This window comes from Hyalella azteca, unplaced genomic scaffold, assembly GCF_000764305.2.
Source record: "Hyalella azteca isolate HAZT.00-mixed unplaced genomic scaffold, Hazt_2.0.2 contig12821, whole genome shotgun sequence".
NCBI classification, from domain to species: Eukaryota; Metazoa; Arthropoda; class Malacostraca; order Amphipoda; family Hyalellidae; genus Hyalella; species Hyalella azteca.
The window spans coordinates 408,889-436,090 of NW_025942766.1; the positions used below are offsets into that span (position 1 = coordinate 408,889).

General features: G+C 37.4%; 2 protein-coding genes across 3 annotated transcripts; both read left to right on the plus strand.

Annotated features, from left to right (window-relative positions):
• The first annotated feature begins 1,197 nt into the window (after positions 1-1,197).
• Positions 1,198-10,248, plus strand: LOC108667185 (zinc finger protein 436). 2 transcript variants are annotated; one of them, XM_018154176.2, is made up of 2 exons: positions 1,198-1,333; positions 8,356-10,248. In XM_018154176.2, exon 2 carries the CDS (start codon positions 8,364-8,366, stop codon positions 9,414-9,416), a length of 1,053 nt encoding a protein of 350 aa, XP_018009665.1. In that variant the 5' UTR covers positions 1,198-1,333; positions 8,356-8,363; the 3' UTR covers positions 9,417-10,248. The 2 variants fall into 2 exon arrangements, with proteins under 2 accessions (XP_018009665.1, XP_047739364.1); XM_047883408.1 differs by lacking the exon at positions 1,198-1,333 and adding an exon at positions 3,706-3,734.
• Positions 10,249-11,705: 1,457 nt separating this feature from the next.
• Positions 11,706-19,472, plus strand: LOC108667181 (reticulophagy regulator 1). Its single transcript, XM_018154174.2, has 6 exons — positions 11,706-12,028; positions 16,109-16,279; positions 16,495-16,600; positions 17,547-17,763; positions 18,123-18,290; positions 18,516-19,472. The coding sequence occupies exons 1-6, from the start codon at positions 11,805-11,807 to the stop codon at positions 19,160-19,162; spliced, it is 1,533 nt and encodes a 510-aa protein (XP_018009663.1). The 5' UTR covers positions 11,706-11,804; the 3' UTR covers positions 19,163-19,472.
• The last annotated feature ends 7,730 nt before the right edge of the window (positions 19,473-27,202 follow it).

Below are 27,202 nucleotides of genomic sequence, written 5' to 3' on the forward strand. Positions count from 1 at the left end.
ATTTGCTGCGGGTACAATTTGTTGCGGGTACAATTTGCTGCGGGCACAATNAGCTGCTGGACTTATTGCCTGGTCCGTAATTTGCTAGGCATTTCAAGACTGAACATATATGCTCCTGCATAGCTTCGTCTAGTCTGTTATCGAAGATGTTCATACTCGGAGCGTCAACGATGCTGGGAGCGTCAACATGAGAGAGTATCAGTGACTGAGAGTAAAAATTATCGACCATATTTAACCGTCCAAACTCTTTTTGAATTATATTTACCTAATGCAAAATGTATTTTTTACAACTGCGTAATAAACTGAACAACCGCACACTCCATTGCGTGACCACTAATGGCGCTTAATAACAATCCTATTACTGAATAATAAATTGTCTGTTTTTAAACATTGATAAAGTTAAATATATTATTACGTAACATTCTTTCGTAAAAGTTACCTGGTGCAAATCATTCTAAGAAATCTTAGAATGATTTTTCTTTAACATTTTGGCTAATTATAAATCATGAAATGATTGCATGATGTATAAAATTTATATGATTTATGAAATGCAATGCATTTAACGCATGAATAATAATTTGCAATGACTAAATATTATAGAAATGTTCGATTCAGCATAACGTAACGTAGCTTGGGTGCGGGACAAGTTACGTTATGGAGTTTTCGAAGGTGGTAAGTGACCGTCGGTCACGTACCACCAACTGCTATTGCACAGGCACCCATGCAAACTCATGTGCCTACAGTCACTATATATAGCAGTATATAGCAAGAACAAGAAACAATACCAGCCTTTTGTTGAGCCTAGGCAAGCTAACCATTGCGGAACGATTATCACCCACTCATGTTGAACTGGCTTGCAGGACCGGTGACTGAAATGTCTGACAAACTTTGCTAGGGTGCAGAGTTCAATCGAAATTTTTTGGGTGTTTGGATTTTAAAATCTACTTCATCAATAACATTTTCTCCAGTCAAACGAGTCTAAAAAGACTCGTGGATAAGTCACTTTCAATAAATGTGAATATAAAATATAGTTTACATTGCACACGTATGTTTTCATTACGTAAAATGAGGATTAGATGTTTTTATCGCATATTTTCTTAATTACAAACTCTATGGCGAAAAATTCCCGCCCCTCAACATCAGCAATTATTTAGATGTTTTTCACCTGCAAGTTGGTATCACTGATGTGGCAACACTACCAAAACAACTTCTGTTCGAGTTTCATTCAAGCAATAAAGCCAATATTGCATGACCGTGGGTCTGTAACGAGTCTACGAGCGAAGATCAATGGCGAAATAGTGTCTAAAACGAACGCCAGTCTAAATCCAAATTGGTAAGAATTTAAATGGATTTTTTCAATTTTTACTGGACTTGATGTCAGAAATTAGAGTACATTTTCTCAAAAGAATTCATGTCTCGTAGGCTACCATGTTCGCGTAGAATAGATCAACAAACATGGTATGATGGTAGGCTAGCTTACGCCTTACTGCCCGTACTGGGAGAATAAAATATCGTCAAACGGGGTAATAAGGGACCGGGACGGGCGGGGTAAATCGGGACAGTCGTCCCACATTTCGTAGAAATGTTGTAGCAGCTAAACTAAACAAAATATGACAAAACTAAAAATAGTGGTGTAAAGTGTAAACTTAAGCAATTTTACTAGTCCAGTATCTTGGACTCCTATCCTATATCATCACTCCTATGCCTAGGCCTAGGCCTTGTACCTAGGTTAGGTACTGTAGGAGTAGGTAGCTAAAGAAAGTTAAGAAATCATTCATTTACTATCTGTAAAAAGTTGTTGAAAAAAGTGAGATTTTGGAAAAGTGCCTCTGCTAGCTAAGGCGGCAAGGCCTGTAGCAAAAAATATGATTTTGAATATAATAAAAATAAATATAATATAAAATATAATTTTACTTGCATAAAAGTTTTGCACAGGTGTTAGCTTAAAAACTAGATTAATGGAATTTGCCTATCTCATTAAAAAAATGGTGGCCATTTCCGTAGGACAGGGTAATAACTGGATAAGGGACATCCCTAAAAATGCATTTACAGTACTAGTAGAACCTTGGTTAGCAAAGGCACTACTTAACCAAAAATCAATTGAAGAAGAAATTTTGATTACATTTACCTTGTTCATAAAAAAATTTTTCCACTCGAAGAAAAATTAACATGTTGAGTGTGGCACAACCCACAGGTGGGTTGTTGTTGACTTTCATCTGCTGCAAAACAACCCACTGATGGCAGTGGGTCATTTATAAAAATAATACTGAATATTTAGAGGAGCCCTGGGCCCATGAAGTAAAGGTTTGAAATAATAGAAAATAAGTTTTACTTGAAATAGTAATATGAGGAAAATACCCACAATTTAGTAATTATAGATTGAACCAAAACATGACCAGCCCATAAATGGTTTTCCGGAGCATCCTCCACAAAATGTTCATACTTTTCTTGCCTTCATATCAACAACTTTTGATCCTTCTGACTGGCAAATCACTTTATACCATCATACTCAGCGCTTTCTTGTCTTGCCTTTGAAGCCAGGAGACTTGTTCAAGCAATGAGCACCTGGCTTGCTTCCTCTTATTTGAGATGGTCTCTCCTCAGGCTGCAATTCTTTCATTAGATATCCATACAGGAGGGAAAGAACAATAGATTCTCTGAATTTTACAATTGTCCATTTGTGCTGCACACCGCTGGATTTGTTGAAGATAAGGTGGGCATTGACCACAGTACATCCACACAATAGTTCAAAACATAATTTTCTGTACAATTTTCTAGATTTACTTGCAGGACTGTCACTCATTCAATTCATCAATATCATTCATTTCTTTCATCAATCAATTCATCACACTCTCAACCATTGGCCCCCTCTGGTGAGAACATGTCATCTGATGAAATAAAATCATCACTGTCAGAATAAAGGTTCATCACATTTCTTTCTCTTATACCCACCACAAAATTGGCACATTTCCATCATGAAAGGTCTGAAAATACAAGGTAGTGAATTTTGATATAAAAAATATTGAAAAATGAATTTTTCAGCTAATTGTTGCATGACCCATTTGTGGGTTGTATTGCAGTGACATGATAAATGTCACACTGAGCTGCAAACTACCCACATGTGGGTCGTAAATTTTATTGCAGTAACATGTAGAGCACATTGATAAACATACACACACAACCTCCCACTTCAATGTCTGGACAGACGCTAATGCTATAGCAACCCAAACATAGCCACACCAGCAAGCAGTTGGCAGTTTTGGCCCCTGCACTTAACATGTTAATGCATCATTGGTCATCACAAAATTATGCATAGATAGAATTGTGCACCGGGCAACAACAAATGAAATTTAATTAACCTAAACTATGATTTATTTCTCCTAAAAATATGATGGTTGTCACAAAAATATTCCTTTCTGTTTCAGGGATGTTTTACGATCTTTTTTTGTTATGGTGAATTCACGTGACCCAATTAAAATGTGAAATTACAAGCCACCCGGTAAGCTTACAGATACAGAAGAAATGCTACATGGCTGCTGATATGAAGCTTGCAGTGGACAAAGTTGTTGTAAATGCACAATAGCATGTCCATGGATATGGTAATATCACATCAATTTGATAATGTATGGATATGGTAATATATCAATAAAGTAAAAAGAAGTATAAATCACAGAAATTTTGATTTATTCTACATCTACATCATCTGCAAAGGAGGAGGAGGACTTCAGAGTTCTATTAGTAATGGACGAGTACACTTCTCATGCTTCAAATGTTTTAAAATCAAGTTTTATTTTAAGTGTCCCAGATTACCCCCATTCCCAGGTAGCTGTCAGGTAGCTCAGAGGGAGCTGACTGGTAACTGATTATGATAAGTTAATGAGAATAATAATAAATGATAAATAATGATATAATGAATGATGAATCATAAAAATGAATGATAATAATAATGACAAGTTAATAATACATGTACTAGTACTCTAGTAGTATCCCATCATCAAACACCATTGCAGCTGCCATTCATACGGTCGTTGGATTAGTCTTTTTGCAACTTCCAACATTGTTATGTGACTATTTGCAGAGCTCTGAAATAAAGAGAGCATGCTCTTAGAACTGTTAGCTCAATTTCCCACTATCTTTAATTAATGGCCCATTACAATGTGTAAGTTTATTTTTAGCACAAGCTAGTAGTAGCCTACTTCCTAGGCTGATTACCACTTGATGAGTTTTGCTAGTAAGTAGATCAGGACTTAGGTGCAGGTAAACAATTTCATGTAATGAAGTCTTTGTAACAGTAAAATTGTCCTGGTCAGTACTGGTCAATGCAATAAACTCCCAAGCGTTAAAATATGAACTGAAACAGGAAGACACTGACACTTGCATCACTGAATTACTACCTTTCTACCACATGGCAATGTTATCTACTGTACCGTAAAATGGGTTAACTTAGACTCCCGGGGTAACTTAGACCACTTTTTGTTTTTTTAACAAAAACCCCCAAAACTCAAAAACTATTGACATAGAAAAATTTTGTCAATGGGCATTAAAGGCCTAATACTGAGGCTACATAACACAATAGAAAGATATAAAAAGTTTGCATATCTAATAGGTTAAAAAATTAAAGATGTGACCCATGGAAAAAAGCTACTGTATAAAGCCTGTCAGAGTACCCCCTCCAATTTTTTTAAGTTTTGATAAAATAACTCCAGGTTTTGATGCATTGTAGTAGAACTCTTCTTGTTACATATGCAAAGGACAAATTTTAGGAAAGTGTCATAGTTTGCAAATGAGGGCACTGCCCCCAAATGGGGGAACTTAGACCACCTAATGTCAGCCCTGATGGGGTAACATAGACCAGCTTGGAAATTAATATAAAATTACCATATATAACATATTTTATGTTTGACAGCCTATTAATGTTTTTTCTTTATGTTTCAGACTACAGAGTCTTATATATGGTAATTTTAACTTGATTTCCAAGCCAGTCAATATTACCCCATCAGGGCTGCCATTAGGTAGTCACATTTCCCCCATTATGGGGCGGCACCCCCCGTCTGCAAACTATGACACTTTCCTCAAGTCTGTCATTTGCATATGTAACTAGAAAAGTTCTACTAGAATGCACCAAAACCTGGAGTTATTTTACCAAAAAATATAATAGATTTAACCACCCAGTCTAAGATACCCAAGAGCTGGGGTAACAAAGACCATTACTTTTTTTGAAATAACATAAAAACTATGAGAGGCAGGAGCCAGCAATTTATGGTGAGGGAACTTAGAGTATAGACCTGTATTTTGCATGTTTCAATTCAACTTTAATTTAGCTACAGCTAGTAAAAATCAACACGTATCATGGACATTGTACTCATAAATATTCTTTTTTGCAACTTCTACCATTACTGTGCGATTAGCTGTAGATCTCTGAAATTTAGAGAGCATGCTCTAGGTCTAAAAACTGTTGGATTGATTTTCAATTATCTTTCGTTAATGGCCCAATACAATATCAAAGTTTATTCAGAGCACTATGTGGCACCCTTTGCAAATCCTAGCCAAGCAAGTAGACAACAGAAATTTATGAAAAAACAAGATGGGTGTTGTTATAATTCATTTTTTTATTAGTTACCTAGGAGAAGGCAATCAAATTAAGCTGCCAGTTGGACAGTACATTTAATACTAGATGCCTCCCACTTGCTGAAGCTATAACTGCCTGTCCACCATTTTTTGGAAGCCTTATTATGATCTGCGCATTATTTTTTTGCACAAGGAATAGCAAAGTATGTGGTGAAATTCTTGGCACCCCACCAAGCATCCCCCTTCACTACCCCCTCCCCACCAGGGGAGGGGGGTAGTGATTCTGGCACCCAGAGACTGGACTTCTGACCAACCCTATTTAGGAATTCAACAAGATTTAATTTTAGATCATAGACAAACAGTCACCTAAAATTCTCATTCAATGTATAGTTAACTTCTGAGAAATAAGATAAAATTTGATTATTTTTTAATTTAAGATTTAGGATGAAATATAACTTTACTAGTGATGATGTTGTCACATAACTATTTTGTTGAGCCGATGAATCCAGTGTTTTGTCATCAATTCTCATCCTTTCTTATGTCTTGCTATTAAACTTTTGTGCAACATGCCCTTGAAGTTTGTTTAAACACAGTGCCACAATAACTGCTTCATAGAAAAATAACAAAAACAACAATAGGATTGTTATAAATTTCACAGTCCTAAGTGCAATTCTTCAAAAGATATGGAAGAGAGCAACATTTTTTTGTAGTCAAGTTTTAACATGATTATGTATATGTTTTTACATGATTATGTATATGTTTTTACAGGAATGAATATGTTAGTAGTATTGTTACTTGCAGTATGATGGTATCTCTGGAAGTCCTGTCTCTCGGAACTACTTCTCTCAGCCATAGCCCAAGTGGAAAATTGGGCAGATGTCACTCTTAAATTGGACAAAGGTGCCTGGGAATCAGGCCAATTTCTCCCATTCCAATGGACTTTCTATACTATTTTTTAGTAAAAAGTATGAAAAGTTACCTATTTTCTCCTGCAATTTTAAAAATTATACCATGAAACAATCGTTTTCACCCACAATTTTAGGAAATTTCTGCCTTTGTTCATAACTGGCCCCGTACTACCCTGATGATTTGCATGCCATTTTTTTGAACTGAAAGGTAGATTTCAGTTCTAAAAGTTCTCCATCCCTAAATTTGTACCATGTGCCAATGTGACCAGGCTTGGAATAAGCAGGAATATATCTCTACCTTTTGAGCTACTAACAGAGCTTCCTTGCAATTTTTGGAGTCTTGAGGTCCCACTGGATGAATTATCTCCTATCTAATTGTTAAGAGAAGTGCCCAATCAAGCTATCAGATTCCAGTGGTACACAAAATTTGTCTCATGGTGCCACTAGATTTTATTTATAAGTAGGAGAGTACCAATTATAAGTGTGACCATAGTGGCAAAGATGAGATTCTATAGAAACCATTTAATTTCTAATATCCTAAAGATTTCATTAATATCTTATGCATGTTGATGCTGGTCTCCATGACAACCGGTGTGGAATTTATCTACCTTATGAGCTGTGAATATAACTCTCCCATCATTTTTGGGAGCCAAGAGATTCCTGGTAGATAAATTACTTCTTTTAAGTTGACAGACATGTACAATTCAGCCACAAAATTTTAAATCTATTGAAAATTTGAAACTGGTGTTGTGAGATTTACGTATTAAATAGGAAAATTTTAATCCTGCACTATACTTACTGGACTACTCATACATACACAGTACACAGGATTGACATTTCCTTCTCATCAACAAGATCTTGCAACTCCAATGTGACAGATTTTCAGTACATTTAAATTCTTGCCACCCAATCATGCACCATTGCTAACAATAAAAAAAACTAACAGTTTGGGATTGACACTGATTTCAGTTTAGGGTTAAAATAGACATGAAATCTCATTTAGCTTACAAATCAAAAGTGAAATTGACTGGCTATTCTACATGTATACCAATTGATGTGCTGACCAATGAAAATCTTGAAAATTTGCCTGTATCTTGGCGGTAAAGGTCGGTTATACTATGCAATTGGGGTTTTACTTCTCAAGTGAGAAGATATCTGTAGAAAAAGATGATTTGGTAGTCTTTCAAAACTTACCTGGCTTGTGAAAACATTGCACTTTATTTTTATTAGAATGTCTTGGTCAAGTTATTTCATTTATGAAATTTGTTTTTGTTCTGTTAACTTGAGGCAAAGGAAATATGTCAATGAAATGAAATGCAATGCATTACAGATCACTAACTTAGATTTTGATCAAGAAATGGAAAGAAAAAGAAAGTTAGCATTTATCACAGTAGAATCAGATGTCAAAATATTTCAATAGATAAAAGTTGTATAAAAATATGTGACTAAATATCACCTCTATTGGTGTACTTCTATTATTTTGACTGGCAAATGAAACTAACCAAAGGAAGTAATTAAAATGAATACATTTACTTGATTTTGGATGAATATACATGCTTAACTGGCTTGATTCATAATCCTAGCTGGACATAAAATGTTGCAACTTGCTGCAAGCTTTTTAACCAAACATGAAATCGTCACATTACTGCATTGTATAGCATCATCTTGATAGCCTAGGTTATCAATTATAATGTCATTTTTTTTAGATAATTAGTGTTATTCTGAAGCATTTTGAACAATCAAAATAAAAAATCATTGTTGAAGATTTGCAAATTAGACTAGGTGTTGAATTTTTTCTTGAATGTTATTTTTTCAATGTTATTTTGGTTCTGTCATGTGAACTTTTTCGACCAAGTTAATAAGAATTTATTTTTTCCAGGAGCTGTAATGGAGACCATGTACGTGCAGGAGCTGCAAGCAGCTGCAGTTGATGAACAAGATCAGAACGAGAGAGAGATTGACAGCGAGGGCAACACCTGGATAAAGTTCACTGCTGCTCAAGGTTCCTCATTGATGCCACTTAGTAGCATCTTGTCCCATGATGAAACTTCCATTACTGACTCTGCCACCTTCACAACCTCAGATGACCTATCAACAGTCGTGTACACTACCACATCTGCTGACAAAAAATCAACCAACACTAAAGAATACCAGTGTGTGAAATGCACTGCCATTTTCAACAACTCTTCCAATTTGAAATCGCATATGAGGACTCACACCGGAGAACGTCCCTATGTGTGTGAGGTGTGCAATGCTGCCTTTGTGCAGAGCTCTAATTTGAAATCACATCGCCGAATTCACACTGGGGAGCGACCGTTTGTGTGCACAGAGTGTGGGCAGGCATTTTCTAGGTCTTCTCATTTAACAGGGCACAAGAGAACTCATACTGGAGAAAAACCATACATGTGTGGCTTGTGTAACACAAGCTTCTCAACTAGCACACACTTGCGCAACCACATGCGTAAGCATACTGGCGAAAAGCCATTCACTTGCCATTTATGCTCCTCCAGCTTTCTTCACAATAGCACTTTGCAAACACATTTGCTCATCCACACCGGTGAGCGGCCATTCAAATGTACATCATGTTCGGGTGCTTTTCGTTCCAAGAGAGATTTAGTAAGTCATGAGCGTCTCCACACACGAGTTAAGCCCTTTCCCTGCAGAACTTGTTCTAAAAGCTTCAAGACTAATCAGTATTTGCAAAAACATGTCAAGAGGTGCGGCTTGCCTGTCCCTGGGAAGAAAAGAGGACGACCTCGGTTGAGCTCGGACATTACGCCTAGATATTCTCTGAGTTCCGCAGCAATAAAATGTGAAGGTAATGAGAGTGAAGATACCGAAGTTCTCATTTCCAGTGTTGATCTTGATGATTATTCTTCAGATGGTGAGATCGAAAACAATATTTCTCATGTAGGTGATTTCTTTGAGGATGAGTTTTAAGTTTTCTTTCTAGTTTTAGTTGTTGGAAATAACTTTTTGTGATACAGATTAAGTAACTAAAGAATATAGGCCTGAACTTGTAAAAATTCACATTAACCAGTGTGTACACTTTGTTGCATGGTCATCTAGTTTGGTTATGTTTAGTGTTAATGTCAATTTATAAAACTTTGTCCTAGATAACTAGGAATGCTAAGTTGGAGCGTAATGAAGTGAAAATGTTTGTTATACCAAAGTTTATATTATTCTTAAGCAAAGTAAATCGTGCTAAATGACTGATGATTGAATTCTCGATTTCGGGGCATAAAAATGTGGTCAGACATGAATGAGTTTAATAATTTAGACTTACTTTTCTAAAATTTTGAAGGTATGGATGGCGGGCGTGAGCTCGGACAAAATTGCTCCGGCATTAAGCAGGTTAATACAGGATATATTCTGTCATTTATCGCATGACGATTGTTTCCGTGTGTATTTTCCGGTCTTGGTTTATTTTTTTAGATTATATTGATACGTCAGCTTGTAAAGTGGTATATAAGCCAACAAATTTTGGACAAATGATTTATTTTGTCGACTAGTTGGGAATAACCATAGAACAGCTACGGTAACTCTTCAAGATCGCCGTTTGACACATTCAGCCGAGTGTGAGAAATTAATGTAATTCATGTACAACTATGTACATCTTATGTTCTTATTACTTAGTTGCGGGATTTTTGTGGTGGCTGCAGTGGTAGTAGTTATGTTATCATATTTTCCGCTCATTGGATCTAGGATGTACAGCTTATAATAAATTATTAACATGTATTTGATTCGTAATAAAGTGTTGGATACATGTCAATTTTCTTTTTCTTCGTGTATTATCGCATATTCTCGAAGCCAAGTAACCTTGAATTTGTGACCTTGGCCGTAAATGGCCACTACTTATGTAAATTTCCGGTTGTCAGTCGAGATACCTCGTTTCATTGAGGTCTCTTCTTGGTGGGAGCGCAGCCGTGCACCACCAATTTTGTACACCAATAAGCCCTGAGTCGAACGCCTTGGATCTCTCCGGACCTACACCAATCAGCCGTGGACCACTCGGCTTTGTCCTCTTCCGGCTTTGACCACCACCAGCCGTGCACCACCAGGCCGCCGATCTAATCTGACTTCCGGGCATCGTTAAATTAGTAATTTTACGTTCACCGCATCTGAGGTTAGGTTTCAGATAGCATAGTTCTGTTCCAAAATTTATCGTCCTTCGACAAGTGGCCGTTCGACCGAGGGCTGGTTCGACCCACGGCCTAGATACGGACGGCTTGAAATGTTGAAGGCTACGTTCCGGAAGGCAGGAATCATGATGGTCCATTACATCCAGGGCAGTGGTGGTCTTCGGCGGGCGACCCCTTCTTGGTTTCTGATCAATGAACCAATTTCTTTTGTCTGGTAAAGATTTCCAAACATTTTTCTATTGAAAGCTGCGGCTTTGCATGGCCACTGTAGCCCCTCAAGGGTGACTCCTGACGCGTGTCTGTGCTCGTCAGAATACATATGGGACTTTGCGCTCCTAGGAGCATTGTTCCTGAGCGCCGCACCGCTGAGCTCGCGGTGTCTGAATGCGGGTCTCAGTTATGGGGTCAAGTTATTATGTTGGCAGGATTCCTTTTATTTCTCTTTTCTGTCTCTCTAGTGCGGGCGGCCGACGTCCTCTTGGAGCAACCTCATGTTCGAGTGTCTTAGTTTCTTTTGCGATTCACCTGTCCCTCGTCACTTCGTCTCTTTGAGATGCTAACGCTGCTTCTTCCGAACCAGCTGCAGCGGGCCGGACAATTGAGACGTCCCTCTCCTTGTGAAGTTGTGGGTGATGATTAATTTGATATTTTAAATAATTGAAACCTTCAGCCTCGCTGGCGATGTTATCTTTTGACCTCTGATGCGAAATAACTCGACTACTACTACTATGCCTGGCCACTGCAGTGGACTGACGGCTGTCTGACGCAATTGGAGTGGAATAACTACGGTAATTGCAATCGAAGCTTCCATGCTCTGATGCGTTATATAACGATGGTCGCAGAAAAAGGCAAAACATTACACTTTTTGTTATTTGCGCCGTTTTTTATTTAAAAAGAGTGCTTTAATTAAATGTGGATTCACAACAATCACTAGTTATTAAACTTTCATACGCATGTTCTCTACATGTGCTTCGGAAGCAGTGTGGATATCTCCTAATAATGTCTATCTTGACGAATCTATGTCTGAATTGAGTTTATTGTAGTTTCTCAATTACCCCAACTTTAAGGTAAATATTTCGTCAGGGTAATTTCAGTGAAGTTGCACTAAATATCAAATGTAAACATTCGCAGCATAACAGCTGAGTGGCGTCGCACGTTTATTGTCAATTTTAATCGTTAAATCAAAATGAGTAATTGGTACGAAAGTTTTAAAAATTCATGGCCGCTAAGACAGCTAGGTCTTGCCGTGGAAGAATCAGCTGAAATAGCGGGCGAAAAGAAGCCTGGATATCAATTTACCGCTGTTTTGGCGCCGTGGGAATCTTACATGGTTACCTTGCAATCACTTCTGATTTGGGAGAAGCCGCTCAGAAGCCTTTTTGCCCTCGCATTCTTCAATATTCTTTTTTGGTAAGATTTTACATATGTTTAAATATTTTTTGGATTTTTACCGATTGCAAATAATTTTCCTGTCTAATGTAAAATTTAATGGAAGGTGATATTTTCTGGAATCTGGATGATATCATGATTGTGATATGATATTTAAAACTAGGCTCCCACATAGTGGCAAAGCAGAGAGTTTTTTAGACTCTCCCTCAAGTTCATTTTTGAGTCCTATAAGTAGACAAGTAAAGCATAGTGGCAAAGCAGAGAGTTTTTTAGACTCTCCCTCAAGTTCATTTTTGAGTCCTATAAGTAGACCAGCAAAGTATCCTGGATACCAGTATTATCATACATAAGAAAGTGATTTAAATCTTGAGTAAATGAGGAAATTAAAAATGAACTGATTCTAAAAAATCTCTGGTTTGTCACTATGGGCTCCCATGGTCAGGAAGATGTGCCAGGTGCGCGGGAATTTATTTTATCATTTTGCGCAGTGCGCCGTACTATGCTGGTAAAAAAATGCGCCGTGCGCCGTACTTTATAAGCTAAAATAGTTCTACTATTTTAGTCGACAATATACGCGAGTATATTGACTACGTGAGTCGAACTGACAATAATAAAATGTAAAACATGTCCGGGTTACTTCTGACTCTTCCGCTTGTCCGCCTTGTCGGATACAGAACGTACGGTAATCGTAAACTGCGGCTGTTATACATATTACATACGAAATGTAAACAGACGGTGTTCAGTGTTGCCATATGACTTTGGAGAAAATTTCTTCTAAAATAAAGTTCTAGATTTCTCATTCACCAAATTTCCATATCAAGAAAAATCATATATTATTGAAAGATAATTAAAGGCATACTGTACTGAGCATAGTGACAAACCAGAGATTTTTTCAGAATCAGTTCATTCTTAATTTCCTCATTTAATCAAGATTTGAACCAATTTGTATGTATGATAATGCTGGTATCCATGATACTTTACTTGTCTACTTATAGGACTCAAAAATGATCTTCAGGGAGAGTCTAAAAAACTCTCTGCTTTGCCACTATGGTACTGAGTAATGTGAGTATTACGTCTGTTCCTCCACAAACTGCTCGTGCGCGGCAGCACGACGTAGAATTGATGGCCGGGATTGCGCAAACACGTGCGCGAAGATAATCAATTTTCATTACATTGCGCCAACTGTGCATAGCAATAGCTTAAAAAAAGTGAAAATGCGCGGGAAAATTCACCGAAAACATACATCATCCTGAGTGTGGAAACTAGCTTAAGCTACTATGCCTACTGCAGTGTGAGTGAGAAATCCTGGATTGGTGATATTTTCTCACATCTTTACAAGAAGATAGATCAAGAAGCATACTATGTTACACCTTTCAGTCCAATTGACCATTGATAGTGAGTTAGTGACAAATGACAATTGTTATACTGAGCTAATCAGAAACTGAGAAACTGCTGCACTTCCAAATTCAGGACTGGAATTTTTCTATTTGTTTCTAAAAATCTTGTGGCTCCATCTCCAACATAACAAAATTTTAATACAATTGGAATCTCGCATCCCAATTGTGCACTTTTGTTAACAATTAGGTAGTAAGGTAGAAGCTAGGAGGTAATTCATCTGACAGAAATCTTGCAGTTCCACAAATGGTGGGAAAGTTATAGTTGCAGCCCTAAAGATAGCTAGATCTTTTCTATGCTGGCTTCCAATTATCCTATCAAATATTGCATTGGATACCAGCATTATCATCTATAAGCCAGGGTGCAAGCCAAGCATGGAAAACTTCTAACCATAGAGCTGCGACTATATCTTTTCCAGCCATTTTTGGAACCACGAGTTTCTGCCAGATGAAAAACCTCTTATATAATTGTTAACAAAAATGCCTGATGGGGCAGCAAGATTCCAAATGTATCAAAAATTTATCTCATTGAAGCAGCAAGATTCCAGAAACAAGTAGAAAAATTCTAATCCTAGTGCAAGCAGCATCACCAATATGTGAAGTTTTACCCCTAAGCATTGCCAGCCATTTTCAAGATGTTGCTGGATAATTTTTAATAAGAAAGAGCTGCTAACAACTGTGATAATATTTCCTTATTCTCCATGCACTGCAACACATATAACTCAACATGTATAACTCAGCAGCTATCTGGCAGCCAGATATGTGGTGCCATCTACTGAGAGAGCGGCAAAGTAGAGTGAGGCTTGACACAATTCTGCCGCCCAGACCGCCAAGAGATGGCTCTGTGCTCATATCAACAAAGCTATCATGAACCCTATTACCTAGTAACGGTTGCTTAGTACTAGAATTATTATAATTCTTGTTATTCACTGCATCTGCTGTTTATGGCCTTTCAGATTTTCAACTATTTTCTAAATAGTTGCCCCAACTATTTTCTAAATAGTGTATAAAATAGTATTCTCTAAATAAATAGTATTTTCTAAATAGTTGGCCCAAGACTGGTGAATGTCTGAAATGCAATAATTTTAATCCCAGTGTGTTGGCAAGATGTTACGTACTGTATACTAGTTGCCTGCGCAACTAGTATAGATTGCACAATATTGGCATCACATGGGCAAATTTTTGCTTATTGCACACAAGTCATGCAGCACCATTCATTATAAATTGCAGTTTATTTACTGCTGTGGTTGGAAGCCCATAGAGTGTAGCATTACCACAGTCAAATTGGTCACTACAAGCACCACTACTAGGACTGGCCCTGAGAGACAGTGGCTGATGCTACGTCCTTGCCGGGTATGAGTCTCATGTGCGGGTGAGGTAGTAAGCATGTTTCCCCAAAATCAATTATGGAATGTTTCATGGTAAGAAGTTATTAACAAAAAATGCTCAAAACCATCCCTTATCACCCACCCCATTTGACGGTATTTTTTTACTAGTCTTGATCAAACTCTCATATTGTAAAATAGCCTGAAAAATAAATTTTTTACATTTGACAGGCCATTAACATATTTATATGTTTTTTTAAACCTGCTTTTTAATCTACAAAATTCAGTCACGAGACACAAAAGCCATCCAAGTCATTGTACATGTGGGTTTGTGAATTGGAATATGGCACCACAAATGTACTATAGTATATAAATGCTGCATGGGTGCATATGAACCATTGCTATTATTTAGGAATTTTATTGAAACCTTAAATTGCATTCCTTGAGAGAGAGTGGGAAAGGATTGGAAGAAGGTTTGGATAAAAAATCTAAGTATAATTTTCCATTTAGTAGGTACGGTATATATAACAAATATTAATATACTGTAGAATATCATGAATATTTTATTCCATATTTTCAAAAAAGGGTAAAATAGGAGTTCTATCATTTGTGTAAAATCTGGATTTAAAATAGTCTTTATTTAATTAGAATACGGTACATGCCCGGTAAGCTTTCTTATTATTTATGGGATTAGGTATTGTGATAATGACAGGATTTCATATTACAGGTTTCTGACACTTCAGGAAGTATCAAGCTGAAGCAATGTCAGGCTGACCTTTTAGTATTTTGTATGGAGGCATCTAGGTTAAAAGTTTATGAATGATGTTACTTATTTCTCATCTATTGGGTTGAGCCTGAGGTAGGTAGGTATAAGTGTTGACTCTGTGTCTTTATCTATATGTGTTTCTATGTCTCTCTGCTGTCATTTTTGGTCCAAGTTGAGGATCTGGCTGGCTTGATTTTGAAGAAATTAAATTTTTGAAAATGCTTAGTATTCCACAATCAAGATTAGAGAATTCAAACTTGTAAACTAAGCTAAGATTGCACCAGGATAATTTCTATTCAAAGCTGTGTGTATTCTTTCAAAATGATTTGATTACAATGAATATTGATTTTCATTTACCTATATAACCATTTCTATGCCTGAGAGTTAGTATCATTACAAGGCAATATGATTGGACATGCCATTCATTCTAATGTTCATTGCCTTTTCTTTAGATTTATTTTATATTTTTCTTTAGATTTATTTTATAGATTTATTTGTTGTGTATGTGTTGCTTCAGAGCTCCATTGTCTGTTAGGATTTTGCATCTGAGTCAATATTGAAGTATTCACTGTAGAAGTGTTATAGGTTATAATTCTGGATAACTTTATTGTTCCAGGTTTTGCATATGGAGTGAGCCAAAGCCATACTTTGTGCTCAGCTCTGTGGGTCTCGCAGTGTTCCTGCACCAGCAGTGGGTGCACACCATCTGGCCTGAGATACGTGTGCCTCTCAAACCTGGAGAACGACCTGCTCATTACACGGATGAATGGCTCTATTTAAACCCTAGGTCTTAACTACTGACCATTTGATCACTCTAAGTAAAATATGGGTACATTTCGCTACTTGAATGTCATAATGGAATTACATTTTGCTAATTGCATCTCATATGGAATGGCTTTTACAGAGATTACTGGCTTTTTTTTAATTAATGACTTTTGCAGTAATAAAATTTATTACTCAAATAGATCATGATCATTAGACTAATCTGTCGTTATTGTGCAGTGTTTTGTCGGCACCAGAGGTTGGTCTCCTCCTCGACCAGTGGTGCAGCTCAGCTCGCAGTGCCTTCCATACCTGTATTCAAACTCGACGTCACAAGCCCACTCTGGTCTGTTCATTTACCAACTAAAGTAACATTGAAAAATAATAAAATAGTATTGGTTCATATTTTTTGCAGTTATTTATATCATTTATTTAAAAATTTCTTTTAAATTTGCATGGTAAATCTGCTGAGATCATTAAGAATACAGTTAATATTTTAAATAGAATTTTCTCATATCTTACATTAAGGTGAAGAATTCTGCTATAAGGTAATTGGATAGATATCATGACTCACTATTCAGTCTTATGTGTAAGCTGAACTCTGTTCCTATCAAGACCATGTATTATGGTTAAACTGGTAAATGCTAAACAATGTGGTAAAAGTTTTTGGGAACTTGGAAACTTCTGGTTATGTGCAAAGGTTTTAATACAAAGTTTGAGAATAGATGTTCAACTAAAATTTGAAACCTCTTTGCTTTGAGGAGGAATGAAAATAGTGCCAAGGAAGTTTTTTTCACATGCTCATGCTATATATTTTACCAACAATAAGGCCCAAAATGAAACGGTAATAACTGAGTTTTGTAGTCTCATGCACAATGAGACCCAAAACAGATAATAACGCCATACTGCTGATGATACTATGCCCAACACGTTGCCTATGTAACAAGTGCTGATGATGCCAGGCCCTACGAGAGGCAGAGAAGAGAATGGGAACAACGGCTTAAAGTTTGTCTCGACATCCTTTAGGACAACATTCTTTAGGAAATTGTATATAGGCCTTGTGATAGCAGAGACATTGGTTTGAAAATAGATGTGTATTGCATGGTCTGTAATGCCAAATGAGGATGCATTGTATGGTGGAGCCTATTCTAAATTTAAGGTACATAATAGAAAGTAATGCTAATTCGGCTTTAAAAAAATCACACTAACCTCCCGCCCATCCCAATTTTAATTTAACTGTCTATATACTGACAAAAAACTTTGCAATGATTTTATTTACCTATTGTTCGCAGTTCTGTGTTTGCTCATGCGGTGTGTTCACTGCACTACTGTTCACGGGACAGCTCCTCTCAGGCACTGCGCTGCTCTACTCCTGCCTTACTGCGCTCATTCTTCTCCCAGGGACCAAGATTTACGTTTTTCCAGTTATTAAATGCCGTTCCAGGAATTTATTGGAATGGTTCCGTCACAAATATTGGGACAAGCTTGCAATTGGAACTAGCAGCCATGGTAGTATGATTTGTAAAAATAATACATTATAAATAATAAAATTATAATATTATTGAAGTTTTATCCATTGCTTAATGTTTTAGTATAGAGTTGTAAATGTTGCATGGATATTTTTATTACGTAATCAGTGCAAGATAATTGATCAATCAGCAAGTTTATGTCCTGTGAAGAATTTTAGCATAATTTACAAGGAAATAATGACTACCTTAAAACTTTATGATGAACTAAAACTACGGAAACCGCGTGAATAATTTTAGTTAAGGATAATTAAATATTATCTGTGTGCAAGGCGTGCATAATTTCAGCCAAAATAATTAAATAGTATCTGTGTGCGAGACCAAAAAGTTGCTGTGTGGCAGGGAGTCGCGAGAGCAGCCCAGACGAGCTGTCAGAGTTTCTGCCGGAGCTTGGCAGCGCAGAGGCCGAGGCGGCGCTCGCGGTGCCGCTCACTAAAGATGATCCTCCTGAGGCAGCGGCTGTGAGCACACACAGACATGTTGCTGTTACTCGTGCTCATTATGACGATGGTGAGGGCATTAGTCATAATCTGTGACATTTAGGATTGCAGTCTAAGATTTTTCATGATAAAATCGATTTGTACGTTTTTTACTGCGCTTTTCATCTGTTTTTTTACTGCTGGTATCGTGTTGATGAAGACTTCGTAATTCATAATAAAATTATATCATTATAATTGTAGAGATTGGTTACATCATCTGAAAATTTTGTTGATACTTTGACTTGTGCTCTTCCAGATTCCAACGATCCTCATTTGCGCGCACCATCTGAAGCTCCTATGCTGAGCCAAGACTCTCCGTACGGCTCTCTGGCCCCACACATCCCCACCCATTCTCAAATCCCCGGCGTGTCAGACTCGAGCGACGAGGACGAGCAGGAGTTCATGGAAGGACTCGTATTTGATGGAAGACAAGCCGCTCCTCCACTACACGCCTCGTATCCTCCTCCGTCTCATCGTAGGGCACCAGACTACACCGACTCTTCCCTTCATAATCCAGCGCCGTACGTCACTGATGTGAACAGCGCGTCTGAGTCCGCGATACAAGGTTTCAAGAGTTCATTAATGCAGTTTTCCCAGGTGGGGAGCGAGAGCGCGGGTGCTTTGTTCTCGTCTCTGGGACAATCTATGCTCATGTCGGTCGTGAACAATATGAATCAGGTCGCACAGGCAGCACAAACATCCGATAACCAGCGAGGCTATGAAGAACTCAGTGACGAATACTCTGGACCCGACGCCCCTGAAAGAGCTTCTGAACGTCGGGTAAGGCGCCGGCCGAATCGTCATGCTCATGCCGCTCATCAAGCCAAAGAGGCCGCCCTCTCTGAACAAGGGACCCCTACTGGAGACTTCGTCTATATTTCTGACGAAGAATTCTCTGAGTGAAACATCATCTAATAACATACAAATCATTTACTTATAGTGAACCGAGTTTAATGCGAAGATAGAAATTTTTGAATAATGTCTTTATTTTTGATCCCTGATTTCTGTCTCACTTCCCAGTACGAATAGGAAAATAGTTATTGGGCAAAACCTTCCCTGAAAAGCATCAATTGTAACAATGATAGATAATCACACAGCGAAGGTCGAATGTTTTCACCGTTAATCAACGCATATCAAGCAATCAAACGTTTTTATGTTGTGTGAGCTGTGACGTTTGCAACAAATGTTGGTTTTCTCTCACTGTATGACTTGTGAACAATAACATTTAATAAGCGAAGCTCTCATCCCACTGCGATGGATCTGACATTGACTGTGATTTAAATGCATCTTAATTTTTTACTAGAGTCAGATTTACTGGAGCGCTGGCCTGACAGGTCCATGTTGTAACGTCACATAACGCGGTATTCACATGAACATCTTGTCGTTCAGAAGTAGCGAATGTCATTTTTTTCTGCAATTGCTTGTCTTGATGTTCTATCGTTGTTCTTATATTTTAAATATTTTAGTTTCTAATATTTTGGTTATAACGCCTAAAAGTGTACATAGATTAATCTTATCACTCGAATACGAACTAAATATTAATATCTCGACTGAGTTGAGAAAGCATTCATCATTGGTTGAGTACTATAGCTAAGTTTGATCCAATACTTTCAGTCTCTTTTGCCATCACCTCAATGATTTGTTGGAGTGTAAATTTCAAAGGATTTACTCCAACTGAGATAATCTTAGAAATGATAATTGTCAACTGATGATTCTCGTAATTGGCGTGTTCAACAATTTTCCTTTCTATCTAAGTGATTTTGCCTTTCGTCACGTTCTCTTTGAACACTTTTGATAATTTTTCAAGCGCTAATTCTGCGCCTACTGGTTTCCATTTTCATTTGTTCTGTTCTTATTGATAGTCTACAGACAACGCCGTTGAATTCATATGAAGAGAAGGCGTTACGAGGTTCTAGTGAGGTTTCCCCCGGATACTTGCATAAGAATCTGAGATGCTCATCCTTGAACTACTTTTGTTCAGCATTGAAATTACATTTTATTGATTGATTTATTTATGGGCATTTGTAATTTTATTCTGATTGAAATAGGGCACTCAACTTATTTAAACAACCCTGTAGTATAGTTATTTCTCGTGGTATTATTATTTTTTAAGGATTTGTATCACGTTTCTACACGCAATTTCTTTCAAACATCGTCTTCTCTGCTAGATTGATTTTTTTTTTTGTTTTCTAAAATTCACGAAACTTGTTTGCTTTTACGCAACCATTGCCTCGACGAAGGTCAATTCAATTTCGACCGTGTTTGAAGACTGATTTATTTCTATCGTGTCAGTTGTTACTGATAACGAAATAGAGAAGGCGGTTCAACTATTATAATTGAATAACATTAGCTGATGATTTTGAATAAATTGTCTTTCACTTTCTGCTAATTAAATTTCAGTTTGTTGAGACATTTATTGAAATCAATAACCATACAAAATCTTGCTTTAATGTTAGCACGAATCGAGGCTAAAGAGACTCCAGTTTAATCGACTTAATCTTAATGCCTCTGCACGTGGACCAACTGTGGTCATTCAATGGAAAGAAGGGAGTTAATACTTCTTGTATGACGGGGCGTCGAAATCCTGGTGGTTGGTGGGGAATAATTCAACTGCGAGAAGGCGCTGTAAACTTGCATTTTCTTTGTAATATTACGGGCATTTTAATGTGTTGACCGATAAGTGACGATAATTACGTTGTACAGAGGAATTCGCTACGAGCGATCGTAGTGTTTTTCGCTTATTTTGTGTAGAGAAGAGAGATCACTATCCCACTAACTTAATCCATGTTTGCATCTCACTAACTTAATCCATTGTGAAGCAGCTATATGTATGGACCATTATTCTAGCTAACGAGCTCATATTTTTATGTCGATATTTCAAAACGGCCACTTGAAGCAATCGTTTAACTGCCATGAATCTCGTGGCTGTTAACTGTTGTTTCATCTTAGGCATATGCGCAATAAATGGTTTTCTTAAATATTTACCCGCATCTGTTCTCATGTATTTGTATGCGTCACATAGATAGCCTATTATATTGACTAGTCAACGAGTGTGTGTTTCTTCCAGCCTTTGATAGTAGACGAGTCCTTTGGTTCTCGGGAAAGATTACTTTCAAGTTATCCTGTGTCTGAGATTCTCTTCTATAAAATTTGCTCACAAATAAACTGGAGAAGCGATCATAATATACAAATTTATTTGAGGTTTTTGATGCGTATTCAACACATTTATTCTTTCGAGTGATATCTAAATCTCATATTTTAAATTTTGCTAATAGCTCGATACGGTACGTGTCAGTAAGAAAATTGATTTTCAGATTTTCTTGCTTACGAGTATTTAACACATTTATTCTTACAATGATATCTAAATCTCAATTTTGAAATTTTGTTGAATTGAAATTTTACTGATAGCTTGGTACGGTACAGGTAAAGGTATCCCAACTCTTTGCTACTTGTTACTATACGGCCCAGCCTCAAACAAACCTTCAGCATTCGTGAACCTGTAACGGGCGAAAAAAAAGCAAAAATTCGCATTCCTGAGGCAATTACAAGTAAATGTGATAGCATATAGGAAATAGGTCGGGTCCTGAGTATTCAAAATTTTTAATATTTGAGTCAACCGTAATGGAGGATTTCATAAAACACAGTCCTGACGATCAAATTGTTATGCAATGTGTGAAGTTTCACACCTAATTCTAGAAGAGAACTATCAAACGGTAATAAATTCACATATCATTGTGTTACTGAATTTATTGAAGAAATTGAGGGAATTTAGCGAAGAAATTGCGAGTGGAGCGTTAATTTTTGTGCCGAGTCACAGTCTTCTTTTGAATGCTTTAAGCAAGTTTTGCTAATGACAAGGAGTGATGATATACGTTACGATGGACAGATGATTGATGAAGGCACGATAACGTAGTTGCTAACACAAAGCAAGAGAGGTGGTGACTCGTTTAGGTAACAAATTTTAAGTATATTGTAACTTGCCCGCAAACAATATTGAGGACATTTACTATATGACTTTGTGTCGTAGAAACCTCCCTTGTACAATGAATTCCATTGTTGCAATTTGCGTACGCCTTACACATTAAAATGGCGCACATGTTCTCTATTCCCTTAATTCTGCTGCACATTTTCATAGCATTTTCAACTGATTCAAAACTCAGGGATCCTAAGTTACTAGCTTGCTTATCGCCAGAGAGAACCTTCCAAGCGATGCCGGTTTAACCTGTTAGAAGATTAAAGATTGGTAAATCCGAAAACATTAATTAACCGATATCGTTGAGTCTTGCGATTTAAAGAGCGTTGGAGAATTTATCTATGGATTTTAATCTCTCTTCCTATTGATAGGTAATATATAGGTAATATTTATATTAGAAGGGGTATTGCACTAATTTTTTAACCTTCCTGATTTTTTAATTTTTTGAACATCTTCAATGCCTGCAATTTAGTTTTAATATGCACTATTTTTTGACCCATTTACGCATGTCTGTATTCTGAGACTAAATTTAAACTTGAACTGAATGCAAGATAGTACGGCATTCAAATTTTCAGCTCAATAAGTATATACACTTTACGTAAATAGATGATGGCCTCAGAAATGATGGCGTAATCAATTATTTAGAAATTTTTTACCTCAAGTGCTGAAATTCTTTCTTTCTTATTTATTCTTATAGGAGCACTGGAAACTAGTCCATGAAGCCCCTTGCCTAAACTGGGTTTAATTTGTACCTAACTGCTTTAACAGCTCTGAAAACAAAAACCTGAAACAGAGAGAAAACACACACACGGAAAAAAGAAAAAACAAATAATAATAAAATAATAATAATATTTATAAATAACTGAATGTGCTGAAATTCATTGCTGATGGAAAGGGAGATGTTACAGCGTATGAATGACCACAGTGAGCGTTATTCTGAGGTATATGGGGCTATGTGAATCTTTTCTTTAGTTTATAGCTGTGGCCCCTGGTGTTAGTTCTTGTTTCAAATTCTAGTAATCCTTCTGGGACCTTGTATAAGCCATGAGTATACTTTCATGTATACTTCAATGAGGTCCCCACGCAGACGTCGATAACGGAGGCTTGGAAGCTTCATAATCTTTAATCTTTCCTCATAGGACTTCATTACAATGACGCACATGTTCTCTATTCCCTTAATTCTGCTGCACATTTTCATAGCATTTTCAACTGATTCATAACTCAGGGATCCTATGTTACTAGCTTGATTATCGCCAGACATAACCTTCCAAGCGATGCCGGTTAAACCTGTTAGAAGATTAAAGATTGGTAAATCCGAAAACATTAATTAACCGATGTCGTTGAGTCTTGCGATTTAAAGAGAATTCATCCATAGAATTCATCTATGGAGTTTAATCTCTCTTCCTATTGATAGGTAATATATAGGTAATATTTATATTAGAAGGGGTATTGCACTAATTTTTTAACCTTCCTGATTTTTTACTCTTTTGAACATTTTCAATGCCTGCAATTTAGTTTTAATATGCACTATTTTTTGACCCATTTACGCATGTCTTTATCCGGAGACTAAATTTAAACTTGAACTGAATGTAAGATAGTACGGAATTCAAATTTTCAGCTCAATAAATACTCTTTATAGATGATGGCCTCAGAAATGATGGCGTAATAAATTACTTAGAAATTTTTTACCTCAAGTGCAGAAATTCATTGCTGATGGAAAGGGAGATGTTACAGCGTATGAATGACCACAGTGAGCGTTATTCTGAGGTATATGGGGCTATGTGAATCTTTTCTCCGGAGAACTAAGAATACATCTGAATTGGCGTGGCGTTAATTAAAAAAATTATTGAAACCGAAGGAGTCAACGGTACCACGACTCGATTGGGCCATGCAAGTCTTTTCATCAACGGAGGGCGCCGAATACATCTGAAGTGGCGTGGCGTTAATTAAAAAATTTATTGAAACTGAAGGAGTCAACGGTACCACATCTCGATGTACGAGTAATCAGAGGTCGACCCAAGCGACTCTCATTAACACGCAGCTCATCCACTGCCACTGGTAGTACCATTAGTACTACCAGTGGCAGTGTGTGTACTACCAGTGTTAGTACTACCAGTGTGTGTGTTAGTACTACCAGTGAGCCTGAATACTTGGGAACGTATTCAGGCTCAGTGCTCTTTTTGCACATTATTCGTTTTTTTCTTTGCTCTTGGATTCGGAATTCGGCTATATTGGTAATCGACGTTTCTCATTCGGAGCTACGTTTCTCGTGTCAGGTCCACTTGACATTTTATGAAATGTAAAAAAATAGAATATAATGTACACAGAAAAAATTCAATAAATTACTTAGTCGAAAATAAAACCAAACTATGCTATAAAAAGTCACAGCATGAATACCATCTCAATTGACCACTTGCGTTGTTGCGTGAGCACAACTTTGCTGTACGAAGGCAAGAACTTATAGGGGAGAGCAGCCGCAGTCCACAAATTTAACTCGTAATATATAAGTCCCGGAGCCAACGCCCTGCCTCAGCATGCAATAACTTTACTTTGTCATAGAGCTAAAAGCCGCAGACTACGCTGAAACACCGTAATCTAGACCAGTAACACACTGCCTATAGGTCTTTTTATAGCTTGCTCGCTCATATGCAAGCATTTCAGCATTCGGCCTCACCTATACTCCTAGAATAGAATAGAATAGAAGTGTCGGCGCTGAAGAAATAGGCCCATGGCCTGTTGCCGATTCTTGAACTTTTCGTGACTTGATTCACAAGGGTACCACTTGCATTGTTGCTTGAGCACAACGTTGCTGTACGAAGGCAAGAACTTATAGGGGAGAGCAGCCGCAGTCCACAAATTTAACTCGTAATATGCATAGCTGGGCAGCGCTACTTTGAAATGTAGCGGTCGCTACCGCTACCGCTACATGCTCCAAATGTAGCGGGCGCTACCGCTACTGAAAATGTAGCGGCCGCTAGTAGCGGCCGCTACATGTAGCGCGCTACTGCACACCTCTGGTAATATGTAAGCCCCGGAGCAAACGCCCTGCCTCAGCATGCAATAACTTTACTTTGTCATAGAGCTAGAAGCCGCATACTACGCTGAAACACCGTAATCTAGACCAGTAACACACTGCCTGAAGATAGTTTTTTTTATAGCTTGCTCGCTCAAATGCAAGCATTTCAGCATTCGGCCTCACCTATACTCCTGCCTAGCATCTTTTGGCCAAACCTATTCACGCTGCCTTGACTCAAAGCTTTCATGAAGCCAATGTCTGGCTCTCTCAGCTCACTTTCCCCTCTTTAACTTTCAAAACTTCAAAACTTGGTCTTTTGACCAGATCTATCAACGACCGATTTGGCGTTTTCTATGTTTTTAAATTTTCGGTGAAACTGCTTTGGTAGTTGAAACACAACTGGAATTTTACGGCGAGCCGATAGATGGGTAAGGCCATGGTTGAATTAATGAATTAATTCAACCATGGGTAAGGCAGCGTACTATGAGTACGTGTGTCGATGCCTAACGAGACAACAGACAAGTCGGTTCACGCATGCGAAAGGCCGGGTTACCGAAAGATCGGGTTCCAAAGGCCGGATCCCTTGTGAATCAAGTCACGAAAAGTTCAAGAATCGGCAACAGGCCATGAGCCTATTTCTTCAGTGCCGACACTTCTATTCTATTCTATTCTATGCGTTCATAGTCGAGGTGGGTGTCAACAAGTTTATCAGGTAGTCTACTCAACATGTAGGTAACATAGGTGAACTATAGGAAATATCACCTCGTTTAAAATTGAACTACAGTTTGTTTTCAGTCTATAACTGTTTTCCTTGGTGTTTATTTTTGTAGTTATTCTGTTATCTACTTATCTTATATATACCATGACTGTATTTGCTTCATTCAATTAGGTCAACGAGGTCGCCATTTGCGTTAAAAGATCATTTTATGATTGATGGATTATTTATTAACTTATAGCTCAATTATTTGATTTAATAAATGCTTTTATCTGCCGTTGGTACGAGAGAGGTCGTTGACTTGCGTTGTGAACGACTGAGGCCTGACGAAAAGTTTTGTCGAGAAAAACTGCGAAGTTTTTACGTTGTGTATATTGTAGTAGCTTGCAATTCCGTGGACAAAATGAAAGCGTAATTTATTCTAAGTTAAAGCATTAAAATCACAACGCAGATTTTACTAATTTACTATTTTCTACCCATCACTAAAATGGCGGGAGACGATATTATAGTTCTTTGTTTTCCGGCCAGCTACAAAAACATTGATCTGACCATTATTTATGTACGATGATTTTTCGAAAGAGTAGTTGATATAAAAGTAGAACTGTAGGATCTAATTTAAACCGTTTAACATGAACGGTTAACTATTGTTCAGTCTGACATTCGTTCAACCATCAGTTTGTTTATCAATATTAATCCTTAGTTTTTTAACAATTTCCATAAACAATATAAACGTCCTTAATGCGCTAACTTACAATTAATTGACAACAGATACGTTCCAACTCCATTGAACAAAGAACATTCATTTATTTTCCGTTCCGATTTTGAAAAAAAAAATAATTTTTGGGATTAAAATTCAATTTAATATAATTGAAAATTGTGTTATAATTGAATTTTTTCGATAAAAGCTAAATCAAGGTCTCTTTATTCCGCAGTAATGTTCAAAATTCTTAATCATTTTGATATCCCGCTTGTTTATAACTCAATACGTCAAAATATTCTGGCTTCAGAACCCTCAAGCGCTGGCGGTGGCTAGTTTCGAACACACGCACGAACCGCTGTAGATGCTGCAGTAGAATGTAAAAATCGTGATGAAGAACGAGTTTTTCAGACCAGCAATTTCATCTACCGGTCGTAGTGCCCGAAGGCAGTAGTTTACTGAGGAATGATAAGTGCTAGGTTGCAGAATTTACAGTGTGCTAGGTTGCAGAATTTTATTATGAAGTAACTTATTTTGAAGCA

What these genes read in the sequence shown, in the direction of transcription:
- LOC108667185 (XM_018154176.2), top strand. Translation starts at nt 8,364, where the DNA reads ATGGAGACCATGTACGTGCAGGAGCTGCAAGCAGCTGCAGTTGATGAA.
- LOC108667181 (XM_018154174.2), top strand. Translation starts at nt 11,805, where the DNA reads ATGAGTAATTGGTACGAAAGTTTTAAAAATTCATGGCCGCTAAGACAG. An exon ending in TGGCTCTATTTAAACCCTAG is followed by an intron (nt 16,280 to 16,494) that starts GTCTTAACTACT and finishes GTTATTGTGCAG; the next exon opens with TGTTTTGTCGGCACCAGAGG. An exon ending in GACGTCACAAGCCCACTCTG is followed by an intron (nt 16,601 to 17,546) that starts GTCTGTTCATTT and finishes TATTGTTCGCAG; the next exon opens with TTCTGTGTTTGCTCATGCGG.